The 17,161-nt window shown below is 37.1% G+C and overlaps 1 protein-coding gene across 2 annotated transcripts in view; it reads left to right on the top strand.

The window, feature by feature from the left end:
• The first annotated feature begins 2,452 nt into the window (after positions 1-2,452).
• The window catches only part of SCAF4 (SR-related CTD associated factor 4), a 33,527-nt gene continuing 18,818 nt past the window's right edge, over positions 2,453-17,161 (top strand). The window contains exons 1-12 of one of the 2 annotated variants that reach the window (XM_003202904.4): positions 2,453-2,587; positions 3,217-3,261; positions 4,664-4,825; positions 5,976-6,111; positions 9,436-9,575; positions 10,047-10,223; positions 10,564-10,664; positions 11,133-11,180; positions 12,354-12,462; positions 12,814-12,981; positions 14,268-14,353; positions 15,386-15,576. In XM_003202904.4, the coding sequence (XP_003202952.1) occupies positions 2,468-2,587; positions 3,217-3,261; positions 4,664-4,825; positions 5,976-6,111; positions 9,436-9,575; positions 10,047-10,223; positions 10,564-10,664; positions 11,133-11,180; positions 12,354-12,462; positions 12,814-12,981; positions 14,268-14,353; positions 15,386-15,576 (1,483 nt within the window). In that variant the 5' untranslated portion in view covers positions 2,453-2,467. The remainder of the gene's footprint in view (positions 2,588-3,216; positions 3,262-4,663; positions 4,826-5,975; positions 6,112-9,435; positions 9,576-10,046; positions 10,224-10,563; positions 10,665-11,132; positions 11,181-12,353; positions 12,463-12,813; positions 12,982-14,267; positions 14,354-15,385; positions 15,577-17,161) is intronic. The other variant, XM_010722856.3, reaches the window with a different exon arrangement.

The following is a 17,161-nucleotide window of genomic DNA, read 5'->3' on the forward strand; positions in this document are numbered from 1 at the left end:
TTTTGCCTGTAACTTCTTGTTATCTGTCTTGCTATGAGCTCCTCAGTTTCCTGATTCTCCTCTTCTCACCCATTGTGTTGCTGAAGTGCTGCTTCACACTGGCTGCTTTATCTGCAGCACCAGTTGCTTTCTGGTGTGTCCTGATAAGGGTATGGAGTACCTGTCTTATAAGGCTGGATCCTTTTTGCATGCTCCCCCTCGTGTTTGAAGCTTTCGGTGTCTTATTTGTGGATACTGTTTGTTTGTTTTGGTTTTTTTTCTTCCGTTACATCTCAAAACAGGTTTTCCTCAGTTTTAATGTTAGTGTTGACTTTGTCCATTGTGAGTCATTGCACTCATTCTACAGAAATAATTCAGAATTGAACTCACCTTTTTGAAAGAACAAGTTGACTCACAGGCACAGCTGGTGTATGTCTTACGGTTTGAATGACTTAAAAATCAAATATATGGCACCGGTACTTGCCTTTTTGGAGATTGTAATGAAAAGTCATCATCTCAACTTGGTGTTGGAAAGGTTACCGGGATATCACTCTCTTGAAGGACGGTTTTTCTTCGTTTCTATCTCCTGTAATGAAAATAGGGTTATTCTCGTTTGTTTGATTCTTGCTTTAGTCTTTATTAGTCTAAGGCTCACATCTTGGTTTGCTAAATGCTTTATTAACACTTCACTTGCCTTCAAATAGTTGGCTGTAATGTTTTTTATCTTCTGCATAAACATGCCTACATTTTTTTTCCTTAATTGAGACAACAGGCACATCTGTGTAAGTTGGTCACTTCCAAAACATCTTGGTACTTTAAACTCATAGAAAAAAAGATCAATTTTTAAATGACTTTATACCTTCCATTATGCTGTCAAATGGAGATACTTTTATTCTCTGCTTTGTGTGATGGACTGTTGATTACATTTTTGGCTAATGTTCAAGGGCTTTAGTTTGTCTTTGCTATTGACGAGCAAAATTGGTTATATAGTGCAAAACATTTTTCTGTGGTTTGTGGAAAAAAACTTCACAGTAAAAAAAATGATAGTGTGCCTAGGAAATGCTGAAGATCTGTGGTTGGGTTTTGTTTTTAATTATAAAAACCATGGCAATGTAAGGATTCTGCTTTAAGTAAGCCACAACTTAAATGGCAAGTTAAGTTTATGGGAAGTATAGAGCATAGTATTGAGTGGAGCAGAACACCTGACTGTGAGGTGTGATATGGAAGGAGGCATTACAGAGTAGTACTGGAACGTCTTGGCTTCTGTTTCTACCTGAAGATGGGAAGAAGATTGGAGAAAACTGTTTTGACAAGCCAACGTGAATTGTGGTTCCAGTTTTAGTTTCTGTCAGTTTCTGAAGTGTGAATTTAGTACGTACTTTTCAGTATCATGGTTAATACTGGAAAACAGGGGTGTGTGACTTCTCAGTGCCTAGATTCAAAACGTTGTGAAACCATTTTGTGATTAAAATTCCTCACATGAGACAAAAGTTGCGCTGATGCTGTTTGTGAACATAAAGTTTGTTTGGAGTTCCACTCACGGATATAAAGAGATCTATACCCTACATGTGCTGTATCTATTTTGAATATAGCGTATGCTTTCTGTGAATTCACACTTTAACAAAACAATAATTTGCATTTAAATGTAGTACTGCAGGACTTTTTTTTTTATATGTGCTTAATGATCTTAACTGAATTCAAGACTCTTAACTTTTTGTATGATTACAGCTTTTTGATACAGAGAACCTGGGCTGTCCTTAAATTTTTGTAAGTCAAGTCAGGTTCACATTGTCATCTGTAAGGATGGCTACTTCTGAAAGCTTTGTTCTTGATGAAATGATTTTTCCACTTGGTAGTATGAGTTTGGAGAATGGTGCAGAGAATTCTCCACAAAAGTTGCTGCAATTAGATTTAATAATAATATGATATGTTTGTAGCAAGCCAAATGTCTCCATTAAAGACATTTGCAACATTTATATATAGCAGGATAATTTGGAAACTTAGTGCTGATTTGATTGTCTTGATGGATGAAAGTTGGCATACTGTTAGGTAAATTACTTTAAGATGAAGGGATTGTGTCAGTCTGTAAGGATGTCCTAACATTTCTGTTTCTTAAGGCGGTATTTGGGTTACTTTAAGTCCAGGTACAGTTAATTCTGCTGTATGTATTTATTTTTGTGAAACCAACAGACCGTTGGTTGAAACCAAAAATCACAAAACCATGACAACGCTAAGTTAAATACCTGTGTTTAGACACAAATAAGACATTGACATAAGTCTTATCAAAATTTTGTAAATTGCTACGTATGTGTTAATTCATAAGGAAAACAGCTTTGAACTTTGCCCAGAAAGATCTGCTTGGTAGTTCCTTTGTTTCAAGGCCAACTAGCATCATAGTGATGCATAGTGCAGAACTTCTGCTATCTGTCGTTTGTCTGAAATGTTGTCTTTTTGGTTAAGTACTTAAACATCAGAATATGTTTTTAATATGTTTTTTGTGGTTTCTTTTTTTGTTTCTGTTCAGCTCTTTTCACTGATGGAGATGAAACCTCCTATTTCCCGAGCAAAAATGATTCTCATCACAAAAGCTGCCATTAAAGCTATCAAGGTAAAGTACAGCAGAAGAAAAACGAAACTGTAACACTAGCAAACTTTTATTATTTTGATTCCAAGTAAGTGCAGCTATGGGTTTTCCAGTCTTAGCTTCATGGATGTTTTATTTTAGTTGGCATTAAGAGTGTTATTTAGAAACAGGTGGGTGGTGAACATCAGCTTGTGGTTTTAGACTGGTAGCATAATTCCAGCTTCGTTTTTTCAATTACTGCTTTTTAATGCCACCCACTATGGTGTTATGATTTCTGTGTAATAAAATTTTAAACATTGCAGCATGCAGCTGCATCATAACATATTAATACCTACTGAAATTGCTTATAAAATAAATCCAGAAAGTTCTCACTAATGCTCTAACAGCAGTATGTTTTCTGTACATATTGAAACACTTCTGACAGAAAGGATGGCTTGTGTCTGTCTGCTCTACCCACGACATCTTTTTCTCCATTGCTGTACAGCTTGATAAATGCTAACATGCTTCTTTCTTGATTATGACTACAATATTTTGTGAGTAGTCCATACTATGTGGTCATAAGCATTAAGAGTTTAAAAAAAAAAAAAACAAACCTTGTAAAATGGTGTCATTGTTAAGTTGATGATAAATGGATTTATGTATTTCTTTTCCAGCTCTACAAACACGTTGTCCAGATTGTAGAGAAATTTATCAAAAAGGTAATTAAAAAAAAAAAACATTAAAAAATACTTATGTGAATGTTACTACTGGTGTTCAGAGATTGAAGGACTGTTTTGTTAGGATTGTATGTATTTTCATCTCTTTGATAAAATCGTGATAATCTTCCTATTTGAACTTTTCCTGCTATGTTAGGAAGGGTCGGGGAAAAAAAGAAGTGTAAAAGTCCATCTTCTGTAGTTTCCTAGTCTTGTTGATGTTCAGACTGATTTTTAGTGTCATAGAATCACAAGATTGGAAAGGACCTATAAGATCATCTGGTCCAACCGTCCTCCCATCACCACTGCTACCACAAGCACTAAGCCATATCTCGTAGCTCCTCATCCAGACGCCTCTTGAACGCTGCCAGGGACGGCGATTCCACCACCTCCCTGGGCAGCCATTCTAGTGCCTGACCACTCCCTGAGAGAAAAAGTTCTTCCTTATGTCTAATCTAAACCTCCTCTGGTACAACTTGTAGCATTTCTGAGGGAATTGTCGTTGTGGTTGAACTGATCTAGTATTAAACTGGGAGGTTGGTGGCACTGCCTGTGGCAGGAGGGTTGAAGATTCATAATCCTTGAGATCCCTTCCAACCTGAGCAATTCTGTGATCCTTTGAACTCAGCAGGTGGTTCAGTCAGCGCCATGCCATTATTTACGCACTACCCTCTTTCCCAGTGGGATGGAAGAGAGAACTGGAAAAAAAAAACCGAAGTTGAACTCATGGGTTGATATAAAAACGATGTACTAAGATAGAAACAAGGAAGAGGGGGGGAAAAAGGATAATAGCTATTATATATATATATGTATATAAAAACTGTATTTTATATATGTATGGTATACTTATTTTGCTGTACACACACACAACCATAACTTGAGTTTCTGTAAAAATGTTTGTGGCTCCTTTCTCTAACTTGATGAAAATATTACATTGTCTAGAAAGTTACTGTTATATAAATTGGAAGTGCTTTTTATATGAAGGTTCTTAAAACTTTTCATACGTAGTGGTCATTTTAGCTTAGTGATGCGTAATACCAACTTCTTTCATTGGCATAAGATTGAGTCTATAGCTTTTTGTGGAAATTTGAGCATAATATTACTTTTCACTTTTTGTTGTCCTTGATAACTGTTACTTATTTTTGAATGTATTTAAATATTTGTTTTCATACAGAAGATATTAAAAATTTGCAAAAGGATATATATATATTTTTACAATGTTGTTTGACTTTTTGCCATTCATGGTGTTCTTCTGGAGTCCATATAGTTCTAGAAACAAATAATTGTTTGTGTTCTTGTTTTTTTCCTACTCTAATATACTAAGTGTAGATTTCTTATAGGACAGTAAGGAAAGCATTTCAGCTTGTTATCATCAATGTATAACAGAAAATTGTTTTGTTTTCAGTGCAAACCAGAATATAAAGTTCCTGGATTGTATGTTATTGACTCTATTGTTCGTCAGTCTCGTCACCAGTTTGGAACGGATAAGGATGTCTTTGGGCCAAGATTCTCTAAAAATATTACTGCCACATTCCAGTATTTGTATCTCTGTCCATCTGAAGACAAGGTACAACTTGATTTCTTAAGTATTATGAATTGGTAATGCTGTTACTTTGACATTTCTGTATAGAAGTGAGCTGATTTGGTGATGCTCTATGTGCTTGCAGTGAATATGAGATGATAAAACATACTGAGAAAGATTATCAGCAGTTAAATAGAAGTTCTAGCTAAAAGAAATATTTTTGTCTAAACTCATCAGTTTTGTTCTGTGTATACAAATGTGTGAACAGTGTGTGTGTGTGTGTGTGTGTGTGTGTGTGAGACTGTGCCAAAACTTATCTTCTTCAGACTTCTTCAGGGCATCTTACAAGTGAAGGTGGTGTCTCCCACAGAAAGAAAGTGTTAGAAGTGCCAGAGTTGTAACCAGTGAAAGTTCTGCTCATTTTTTGAGACTTTCAGAGTGATGTTTGTCAAGGCCAAAGATGTTGCTGTCCTAAAATTGTTTTTCAGACCAAAATCTGTTTGAAGACGATCATTTTAAGTTTTTATCTAACTGATAGTATTGTAGCAAACGTTTTGTGAAACTGTTTTATTATTTAGCTTTAACTTCCTGCAGCGATCCGAGATCTTTCTATCTGCTTTCCTGGTCTTTTGAATAATGATGGAGGAAGATTTTATTTTTATTTATTTATTTTTTTTTTTTTTCAGTTGTCAGTGTGGGAGTGGTTGGGTTAGTAGAAAAACTTTGAACAGTGTTTGCTAACTTTCAGATTTCTTTCTGGTATTTTATTTTAATTTTATGGCCCATCTCTTCCATGATTTTTTCTAGCTCATCTTCATTTTTCTTGTCTGTCTTATCACATTTGTTATTTGTTTCACCCTTTTATGACTGTCTGCGAAGAAATGGTGGGGCTGATGCGATTTCCTTTACTGTTTATTAAACCTCGATTTTCTATCTGGCCAGAGCAGCTTTAGAAAAATGGCACAAGGAACTTTTTACTGAAGGGGATAATAATTTGACAGATTCTATCTTTTGCATATACAAGATCTGCTGACCTGTGTGACAACAGTGAGTTATTTCAAAGGTCTGCCCAATTCTGTTGCACTCCTATGCTGTTAGATCTGTTCTTCTCAGTGCTTAAAAAAATAGAATAAAATTGGGCTTTGTGTATTAGGAAAGCTATATTTAATATTGATGTCTGCTTTTGTTTCAACAGAGTAAAATAGTCCGTGTCCTGAACCTTTGGCAGAAAAATGGTGTCTTTAAAATTGAAATCATTCAGCCTCTTCTGGATATGGCAGCAGGAACTAGCACAGCTGCACCAATGACAGAAAACGCCACTAATAATGAAGGTATGAATGACATGAGTGATGGCATTGATGGACAAAGGGAGGGCAACTGATATCATCTACCCAGACATCTGCAAGACCTTGGCTGTGGTCCCCCACTGCATCCTTGTCTCTGAGCTGGGAAGAGATGGATTTGAAGGGTGGACTATTCAGTGGATAAGGAATTGATTGGAAGGTCACAGCCTGAGGGTTGTGGGCAACAGTTTTATGTCCAAGTGGAGGCTGGTAACAAAAATTGTCTCCCAGGTGGTCTATCTTGAGAGTAGTAATCTTTAACATCTTTATCAGTGAAAGATCATTTTGATCATGAGATCAGAAGCACCCTCAGCACGTTTGCTCATGATACCAAGCTGAACAGTGCAGTTGATAAGGCAGAAAGAAGGGAGTTCATCCAGAGAGGCTTTGATAAACTCAAGAGGTGGGCCTGCGAGAACCCAATTGAGGTTCAACAAAGCAAAGTGCAAGGTGCACTTGGCACAGGGTAATCCCAGATATGCACGCAAACTCCTTGAGAGTAGCCATGCTGAGAAGGACATGGAGTCCCTGTTGATGAAAAACTGAATGTGAGCTAGCAGTATGTGCTTGGACCCCAGAAAGTCAATGATATCCTGGGCTCCATCAGAAGAGGGGTGGCCAGCAGAGTGGCGAAGGTGATTGTCTCTCTCTGCTCTGCTCTCATGAGGCCCCATCTGGAGTACTGCATCCAGGTCTGGAGCCCTCAATAAAGGAAAGGTGTGGAGCTTTTGGAGAGGGTCCAGAGGAGGGCCATGAAAATTATTGGAGGACTGGAGCACGTCTCCTGTGCAGACAGGTTGAGGGAGTTGAGTTTGTTCGGTCTGGAGAAGAAAAAGCTTCAGGGAAACCTCATTACAGCTTTCCAATATTTAAAAAGAGATTATGAACAGAAGGGAAATCACAGCTTTTGCTACTGCTATTAGAAAGGTTACTTTCACGTTGAAGTGCCTATTAGTAGTTTCAATAATAACATATTAATAAATTCAACTTGACTGTCACGATTAGGTGGACCAACAACTCATTCCAAATGCTGATATCAAATGATCGTTTTCAGAATACCTCAAATCTGTGTTGTGTGAAGGCACGCATTTTCCTTCAGGGTGACTTCAGTATCCCCTCTTAAAATATTATCTTTTCTTGAGTCTGAAATATTTTTCTGTTGCTTCTCAATTTTATAATTCTCATGTTGTTTTTTTTTAATGTTAGGATCTGCATCAGTAAAGTATGACATTACCTGGAAGAGCTTCATATTACAGGGAATCATTTTAGTTTCTGAAAGCAACAGCTATTAATCTTTTCTAGCATGAGACCCCAAAACATCTTACACTGATGTTTCAAATCCAGATTACTGAAGATTATATATATAAATGTACGTGTGTGTGTGTACGTGTGTGTGTGTATGTATATACACATACCTGACAGGAGGCTTTACATGCACTGCTAGTTGAAAGCCACTGACCTAGAGAGCTGAGTAATGACTGTCTTCCTGCAGAATTTTTACTGACCTGTTTGATGCCACGTGAAATGCTGGTAGTGAGGTTGAATTGTGGAGGAGAAAATGCATACCGTGGTTCTCTTTCTCTGGAGGGTCCTTTTTTTTTTTTTCTTTTTTTGAGCTTCTGAATTTGTCTTTGCTTTGGTAACCTTTGTTGCACTCACCTATATTGTGAGTGAAGTGTGATGGCAGACAACCAAATAAGGGTGCGCAGTAGTGTTAATAGTGGCTTCTCCAGTGGTGATACAGAAAGTTCATCTATTGACAGTCTATACATGGCAAAGTAAGGGGGAACATCTTTGCATGTGAACACAAGTGCAGACTGGTGGTTATACAAGTTCATTCTGATATGACAGTTGAGTGACACTATTTTTACTGTCTCTGTTTCGTCACTGGCTGTCAAAAGACTGGACATTTTTTTTGCCTGAATATTCATTCTGATTTCAGTCAGATTATTCACATGCACCTGAGGGGATAATTTGGCCCTGAAATAAGCTTATTAATGATTAATATAGATATGTTATGAAAGAGAATCTGTTTCACTTGTAACGCTACAGTCTATTTAGCTGAAAAAGAGGAAGATAAATGCAAATTTCTCTCCCTTGAGTAAGCAGATATCTTTCTGAATACATACAGGAAGTAATTTGGGAGTGGAATTATATTTCAAAACAATCACACATCTTTCTGCAGTATTTTAGCATTTGGCTGCTGGGAAAGTATTATTCAACATGTTTGTGTCTGCTTGCTGCGCATCAACGTTGCAGTAATTTAAACTGCAAATAGATGAATGGATATAAATGAATTGGTGTTGTGATGCAAGAATATTTGCTTAGTTTCTCAAAGTAAAAAATATCTGTGAGGTTTTTTTAAAATTTATTCTATTGTATTGTTTTATAATATTCCAATAAAATTTATTTGCTAGAGAATAGTTACTTGCTCACAGCATGGAGAAGCTGATGGCATTGCTGCTAATTTACAACACTGTAATTTAAAGCAAAGAGAATGGGAAAGCTGCATGTGTAGACTGAGCTAATAGCGTGCCTTAGAGTGTGATTGTGATATAAGTTGGGCTCAGTGGAAATGAGTCTTTTCTTGGCAGAGTTAGTATGTGGTGATTTGTACAATATGAGGAGGGATTTATCAAGCAGACGCAGGTTTGGCGTTTGCCTATGCAAGAGTGACAGGTGAACAAGCTTTGCCAGAGGAAGGAGATGCTTATGAAATAAATTTTAGAAACCTTTAATCATTACCAGACTTCTCAGCAATAGTTCAGTTAATGCTAGGAAATACATTCTTTTGCCGCTAGTTCAAGTATTTCAAGGTAAATGAAGGAATATGATTATAAAAATTCAACTTCTCTTAAAGTGAACCATTAGATGATTAGCTTGAAATATTCATCAAAAAGTACGAGTGTAGATTTTCAAACTTTGAAAATGGAACTATGATTTTAAGAGTACTGATACGCATTTCTTGACACCGTATGGAGTAATAGTTTTTCTCTTAACTATTTTGCAATTGTAAATACCTAAATATCAAGTTATCATCTAAAATACCATGCTGGGATCACTTTGAAATAGATTATCTATCTCAAAATTTCTGCAGTGCAGTAATATAAGCAATGAATGGAGCCAGTCATAGGAAAAAAGGAATAGAATACGCACTTGGTGTAGTTTATATAGGAGTGCAGACTCGCTTCTTGGGTTAAATAAGCTAGTATGGATAGACAGTTGTTCTGGGGAGGTGGATGTATGCAATGAAGAGTACAGTGAATGTTTTGGAGTAACACAGTTCTTTCTCTGTTCCAATGGAACTCGTAGGTTCACCACCCCCTCCAGCAAAGGTTGCTTCGGAGCCCCCTCAAGTCACTGCTAATTCTGTACCTACTATGCCACAGTTGCCCAGTTCTGATGCCTTTGCAGCTGTAGCTCAGTTGTTTCAAACAACGCAAGGACAGCAGGTAACCTGTTTGTATGTGAATTGGGAGGGCTTGGGGAAATGGTAACAGAAATATCCGTATTTCAAGCAAAATAAAAGACATTCCTGAATTAAGTCAGTATTTGAATAGTGTGTGACCTTTCTAACCAGAAATTGTGGTATTTGAGGAAAATTCAGTTATGCATTACTAAAGAATTAGCTCTGAATTGATAGAGTCATGAAGTTTAAAAACTAGGCCTCATATATAAAATGTTGAGATTTAATGTTTGTACGTGTGATTAAAAAGTCACATTGTTGGAAGGCCTGAATACTCGAATCTTAGGGTGTGCTAGATTTTGTCACTGAAGTATTTTAAAATGATTCATCATTCACTCATGTTATTGGTGGTGATCATCTTGTGCTGTAGTCTGATTTGATACAGAATGTATACCCTACAATTCTTCTTGTGCTATATCAAATGTGCTTATTTAACACTACGTACGTTTTTCTGTAGCTTCAGCAAATTCTTCAGACTTTCCAGCAGCCTCAGAAAGCTCAGTCTCCGGTCATAGATAACACTGTGATGGCTCAGGTTCAAGCTATTACTGCTCAATTAAAAACTACAGCATCACAACCACCAGAACAAAAAGCTGCTTTCCCACAACCTGAGCAAAAAACATCATTTGACAAAGTAAGTTTTCATTTGTTCCTTCTGTGTAGTATCATTGGTTTAGCAGGAGGCTGCTTAGTGGATACCTCAGTGTCTTCAGTTTGTTAGGGGGAGAATGGTACAAGTTGTGTTTCTTCAGTCAGAAGCTGTCCTCCCGTTTTTAAAGCCTTTGCATTTTCTAAAGCTTAATAAAATTGGTTTTGATCAGTGAATTAATTTCAATATTTTTGCCATGCTTCTAACCTTTTCTTTAATCCCTGAGTAGTTAGTTGTATAGGAAGACAACAGTATTAAGCACATTTTGTTTTCCAGTTGTGTAAACTATTGAAAAAAATATCTGACTCAGTATAAATTCTTTTAGAAGCTGCTAGATCGGTTTGACTATGACGATGAGCCAGAAGCAGTGGAAGACTCAAAGAAAGAAGATTCAGCTCCTTCTCCTTCAGTTTCTCAGCCTGCCTTGTGAGTTTTCTTTGTCATAATAAACAACTATTTGTTATAAAATATCTTCTGTTTTAGCTTACTAAAATTTCGAGTTATCAGTGCTTCACTTTTAGCAGTCAGAAGTTAAAATGTTGCTGTTAACGTTTTTTGTTCTTTACTTTGGTGATTCATTGTAGATTTGGCATGTGGCATCATTGGTTGAGGAATGTGTTTAGTAGAAAAAAGCTCAGTCTTGGTTTCAGGATGAGTTCTCTAGTTTTTCTTGCACAACTGAATGTGTCAAGGCATGGTTAGTAATGAGCTGAATTGCTTGGCCATCTGGGGGAAAAAAGCTATTCTAATATTATGTATTAACTGCTAAAAAAAGTTTGGCTTTGCAGCTTTAGGATAGCAAAGATGCAAACTAACTCAGGCTCCTTCTTCTCTTTTGATGTGCGTTTTGGTGAAGTCTTGAATTACATGATCACATACCAGTTTTTCCCACAGGACCTCTCTCTCATTCAGTGCACAGGCTGGATGGTGCTCAATACCTGGGTTAGTCAATATTTCTTCTTTCCCCTGCTTCAGTGTATGGCCTCATGTTTTTCTTTCTATATATGCCAACAAAACCCTATCCTGAAAAACAGGATCACTAATTCGGTTGTTAGTTTTTTTTACTGTGTTTATTACTTTAAGCACTTCAGTGTTATATATGTTAGTTAATTAAAATGCCTTTTGAGTAAGTTGGCAGAATTTCCCCTATAATACAGGTGGGAACTCTGTTCTAAAGAAATATGAGGCAGGTCAAATGCCCACTACTCGTGTACGCCTAACCTAGAGGCCATTAGGCTAGGGTTTTTGGCATGTTTGTATTCTGTTTGTAGCACTTCTAAGCCTCTGCCCTTATTACCTTATAGTTGTGTAAGATGCTTCTGAAAACTGGATTCCAATAGTCTCATTTTGGGCACACAACATCAGAAATAGTCTATATGATTTGTCCAGGATCACGTATAAGAATTATGTGGTGCCTGTGTTTTAAAATACAACAAAGTTCCATTTCACATCACCAATAACTTTCTTCATCTTCCTACACAAACTGTATCCTGTAAACAGGTTGAACTAACTGCACATACCCCTGAGCACTGTCCATTCTGTGTGTTGAATCAGGAAGTGGATGGCATCGCTCTGATCCTTGTGTGGTATACATATCCCTGTCTCCTCTGCCCTAAATTCTGTGCAAACTAAGTTGTTTTTTTTTCCCAGTGGAAGTATGGCTGCTATCTGCTGTACCCACACAAATTAGAAAAGAGGATAATTAACCTAAGGCAGACAAGCTTAACAAAAAATTTATGTCCTAGGGCTTTAGCAAGACCGTATAAGCACAGGGTAAGAAAGAAGATAACTTTTATGTAGCATTTCCTTACACATTACAGGGATGTTCTTACAATGGAGAAAAGGAAGACAGCTTTTATTCTTCTTGTTGGCTCTGTTCTTACTTTTTAGAGTGAAAAGAGTGAGGGTTAGTTAGGGTAGTATGATTAGGTTGTGGTTGGGCTTGATGATCTTTAAGGTCTTTTCTAGCCTGAGCAATTCTATGATAATAAAGGTAGTTTTTCTGTCGAAGTTTAAAGCAATAATGTGTAAATGTCCATAAAAATATGAGAAAAAGAAAGAAAAACAAGTCTTTATGTCTCCTGATTTGTCTCACCAAAATATTGTTGTTTTTAGTGGATTTGCAGGAGAAGGCATACAACAGCCAGTATTTCCTCAACTCCCAAATATGGATCCTTTTCAACAACGAATGATGGGAATGCAACAGGATCCAATGCGCCATCAGGTAACTTAAGGGGTTTTTTAGTTGCTTCTTCATCTGCTACGGCTTGTTTTGTCACTTCCTTTGGTGAAGGGTCAAATTAGTCATGTTTCTGTTTGTGAAAAGTGAATGTGACTTATCTTTTCCAAAACAGTTGGAAGATTAATTTTGTTGTCTGTTCTAGTCAAGCTTTGGATAATTTGATAAATATATATTTTAAAATGTATATAATTGCTTGACCTACTTTACCTTTCTCAGGCTTCTGGTCTTCCATTGTGACTTCAGAGCATAGAGACAGTTATACTTCTAGCAGACTAGAAAAGCTAATACAATTTTTTCCTAACTGGAAGTTTCTGTATATTTTGTTCTTCCAAGGTCCCACTTCCTCCTAACGGACAAATGCCAGGTTTTGGTCTCCTTCCTACCCCCCAGTTTCCACCCATGGCTCAGCCTGTGATTCCACCAACAGCTCCTGTGCAGCAAACTTTTCAGACTCCTTTCCCAGTGCAGAGTGAATCGCACATGCAAAAAACACATCAGCAGGTGAGGACCCTTTGCAATAAAGAAGTTCTTAACTTACTATGCTGTAATATTTGTCCTCACCCATGTTAGGTAGAGGAGATTTCATGATGACTATGTCTATGAGAGAGTTAGATAGCAGTAGTGCTACACGATCAGTTGAGTATTTCAGGAATCTAGCAAAAACAGCATGTGTATACTGTATGTTTCTCTCTGTGACAGATTTGGGTTTGCATTTTGTCGGCTGTCTTCTTGCTTCTCATCATTTCTTTTTTCCTGTTCATGCTTCAGGAGTTCTAACAATGCAGTCCTATTTGGGAGATAAAGAATTTGAAAAATATAATTTTTAAGGATTCCGTAGATCTCTCAAAGAGACAAAATGAGCTTAGAACTCTGAAAACTCTAGTAAATAAATTCAAAGTATATGTATACGCCTCTCCTGTTTTGAAGATTAGGGAGCATACTGCTGGAAAATTTTAAAATGAGGGAATAATACCAAGCTGCACTTCTGTGGTGACTTATGACGCAGCAAGTTCTATAAGTAATTCTTGCTTGTCACTTGGAGTAAAGGGATGGTTCTCAAGATAATCACTATAGCTTGTTAGTCTTGAAGTGTGTTGATTCAGTAAATTCTAAGAGATTACCAGGTTACTTTTTAAGATGTTCCCTGCCAGGCTTGTATCATCAAGACTATTTGAAGTTTAGGCAGGATGCAGTATGTTTTGGAATGGGTAGCAATAGAGGACTTAAGGCAGGAGGGAAAAGCTGTGCTGAGGTTTTTTTCTTTACGCATATGCATTTTAAGCTTGTTCTTGCATTCTAAGTATTGTTTTGGTGTTTTTATTGCTTTATTCTTCAAACATATTTTATTATTTGCTTACATATATGTAAAGTACTCTTCTGTAATATCTAGGAGAAAAGCTTTCCAGCAGATGTTATGTTGCTTGTAAATTTGAACGTAGAGCAGGAATAGCTGGCTAACTTTATTATATTCTTTGGGCATCTGTACAGTGCCGAAATCAACAAAAATATGGAAAAAAAACAATTTACACGTTGAAGATGTGAAATTTTCCCTAATTATTTTCAGTATGTTTTCACAGTGATCCTGTTAAATTAATTTACTATCAGTTTTTCTGTCTGTTGGTGACTATATTAGTGGTGAAGGTTCTGAGATGAATTGTATTAGTTTTAATTTCACATATGTGACTATGATATAATTTTAATGCTCTTACATAACTCAGCCTAGGCACAAAATGAAATAAAATACTTGCGGTACTCACCCCTAACGCCAGTCAAACTTATTATTTTAGAACATGGAAGTGGAACAGCCACCTATTCAAGAAAGAAAACGACATGTTTCTGACAACAGAAAGTCAAGGTCTAGATCTGCATCAAGGTAAAATAGCGGAATCTCTGTCAATTTTGTGAGATTTTTTATTATGTATTAGATTTTACATAAGGAACGTAAGTGTCTCGTGTCCAAAAATGTGAAAGTGCTTTATGCATTCTGAGTGCTGAGAAGAGCTAGGCTGATGGAAGCTCAGAGAATCTGTTTCTGTGCTGCCAGATCTGCTGTGTGGGGTTGGAATTTCTGTGAGACAACAACAGTGTGGAGGCAAGTTAATTCCTCAAACTGTTACTGGAGTTCATTTTTAGTGCCACGGATCTTGAAGTCTTGTTACCCATACTTTGTACTGGCTTTGTGAGCGCCCTACTCAGCATGCTTACTTTTGAGGCTACTTCTTGGAAGTGCCTATTTTCTGTGTTGGTTGAATTCTGTTAGCAAATGCCAAAAGACGTTTAGCAACAGAATCCCTTTTTGACTTAATTTCACTTTTAATTTTTACTGAAAAGAAATTACTGTGTTTCCATGCATGGACGGCACTTGTGAAATTTCTTGGTAGAGGCAAAGCCCTCAAAAGTTTAAAGGGCTCCTTCTTTCCCCTTCTGGAAAGGCAATAAGAACAAAGAAGACCTTTCCAACTTAATACTTCTCAGGGAAGTCCCATGTATAAGTACAGCTTAATATTGCATGTACTTCCATGTAGGGGTAATGAGAAGCAGACTAGTGACTCTTAAGACTTGCAGGCATCTGAAATCCATCTACCTTTCAAGGGAAATGGAGTATCTATACAGTTTTCTTCTATCAGTGGAGGGTAACTTCTTACTCCCTAAGTAGAAAGGAAGCAGAATGTGATTTCAGTTTTGTTTGTGCTCTAAAGATGTTTTTCTTATGAAGAGATCTGTGATTCTGTCTGCTCTGGGATCTTGCCTGTCACAGGGCCGATATTTTCTGTCTCAGCAAATCTGGCTCTGGTACATGACTGAATGCATGCCTGGTTATTTAAATTGATATCTGAAGTAGTTATCCATCTGTAAATGTCTGGGACAGAAAGACTGAATGTGAATTGTTTCTGGTTTAAACTAGGTCACCTAAAAGGAGAAGGTCGAGGTCCGGCTCCCGCTCTCGAAGGTCACGTCATCGTCGATCTCGGTCACGATCCAGGGACAGGCGCCGGCACTCTCCTAAGTCTCGATCACAAGAAAGACGTGAACGTGAGAGGGAGAGAGAACGCAGGTCAAAAGGCCTTCCTCAGATCAAATCAGAAACTGTTAGTGGTAAGTTCACCTTTTCTGCTTTATTGTTGCTGTAACCTTGAAAATTCTGCAGATACCCCTTTTCAGGTGCTTGAGATCTTCGTGGTTCACGCATGGATTTTTTTCATGTGTGTCCAGAATTTTCTTTACTGAATTTTAGAACTCTGTAAAGTTGCAGATCTTCTAGTAGATACTATGCCTGTGTAAAATGGAGTACTAGCAGGACAAACTTAGTTATTTTAGAAAAATTCCAAATGGCTGAAGAAGCTATTTTACTTAGACTTGTTTGTTTAACTTAGTGTTGACCAATCCATTTATCTTTATTATACATCTTCCCCAGAGACATACCAGAGACAACAAAGATGCGAAGAAACCTATTTTAGATCCTCCCTCTTGGCTCCCTGGCCAGATCATAGAATCACTGAGGTTGGAAAAGACTTTAAAGATCATTTGAGTCCACCCACAACTTAACCATACTACCCTAACAACCCTCTGCTGAACATATCCCTGAGCACCACATCCAAACAGTTTTTAAACGTACTCAGAGATGGTGACTCAACCACCTTCCTGGGGAGCATACTCCAGTGCTTAAAACCCTTTCTGTAAAGAAGTGTTTCCTGGTATTCAACCTAAACTTATCCTGGTGCAACTTAAGGCCATTTCCCCTTGTCCTGTCGCCAGATGCAGGCAACAGACAGCTTATTGTCATTTGGAGTATTTTATTTGATTCCAATCTATTTTCTCCTCCCTCTCTTTTTTTTTTTTGTTTGATGCTTTTTGATATGCTCTCCAAGATTCATCTGTACAAAAGATAAATAAATTGTATTGAATTATTTTTCTGAACTATTTTGAAGTTGGTGAGAATAAAATGCATTGTGTGCCAGAATATCCTGATGCTCATAAGGGGCACTTGTGCCTTCTTGGAATATCTCCAAGTCAGAAATATTTTGTCTGTAGAATAGAAAAAGAAAAATCTTAGACGCTGTGTTCTTCTTTTCTTTCTTTCAAGACATACAGAGTAAAGCAAATTGAACAAGAGGAGACTGAGCACATGATTATGATTTTTTCTGATGATCCAGTGTTGTGCATCTCTCAAATCTGAAGGAGAGCTTTGACCTGGAAAACACATAGGCTACTGTTATTCTTAAAGAAACTTGGCTTTGTGGGAGTTCATAGACTATATCTAGTAGCTGTCTTCTAAATATTCTTGGGGGCATCAAATAGAATTGTTCTTTTTGATATAAAAATGACACAAGATAAGAATCTGTAACTAGTCAAAACCTTGTGTATGACAGATGACAGTAATATTAAAGTACCACAAAGAGTTAAAAGGTATTATTTTAAAGGATTTAATGGCAATGGTGTAAGATATGGTTTTGCCATCACCTATCCCAGATTGCTATCCTAAAAAGTATTATGTGACAATTTTGTATCATGTAGAGAGAAAACGTAGGTGAGTACTGAACGTTGCTATAGTACTCTTGAAAGAATGTGGTACTTGTCTGCTGCTTTATTGCCTTGAAGAATAACGTAAAATAAGCTTCTTTTCTCCAGGGGCTGGGGAGGCAGCTTCTATTGGTTAGTTTTTCATTTAACCATTAAGAGA

This window comes from Meleagris gallopavo, chromosome 1, assembly GCF_000146605.3.
Source record: "Meleagris gallopavo isolate NT-WF06-2002-E0010 breed Aviagen turkey brand Nicholas breeding stock chromosome 1, Turkey_5.1, whole genome shotgun sequence".
NCBI lineage: Eukaryota > Metazoa > Chordata > Aves > Galliformes > Phasianidae > Meleagris > Meleagris gallopavo.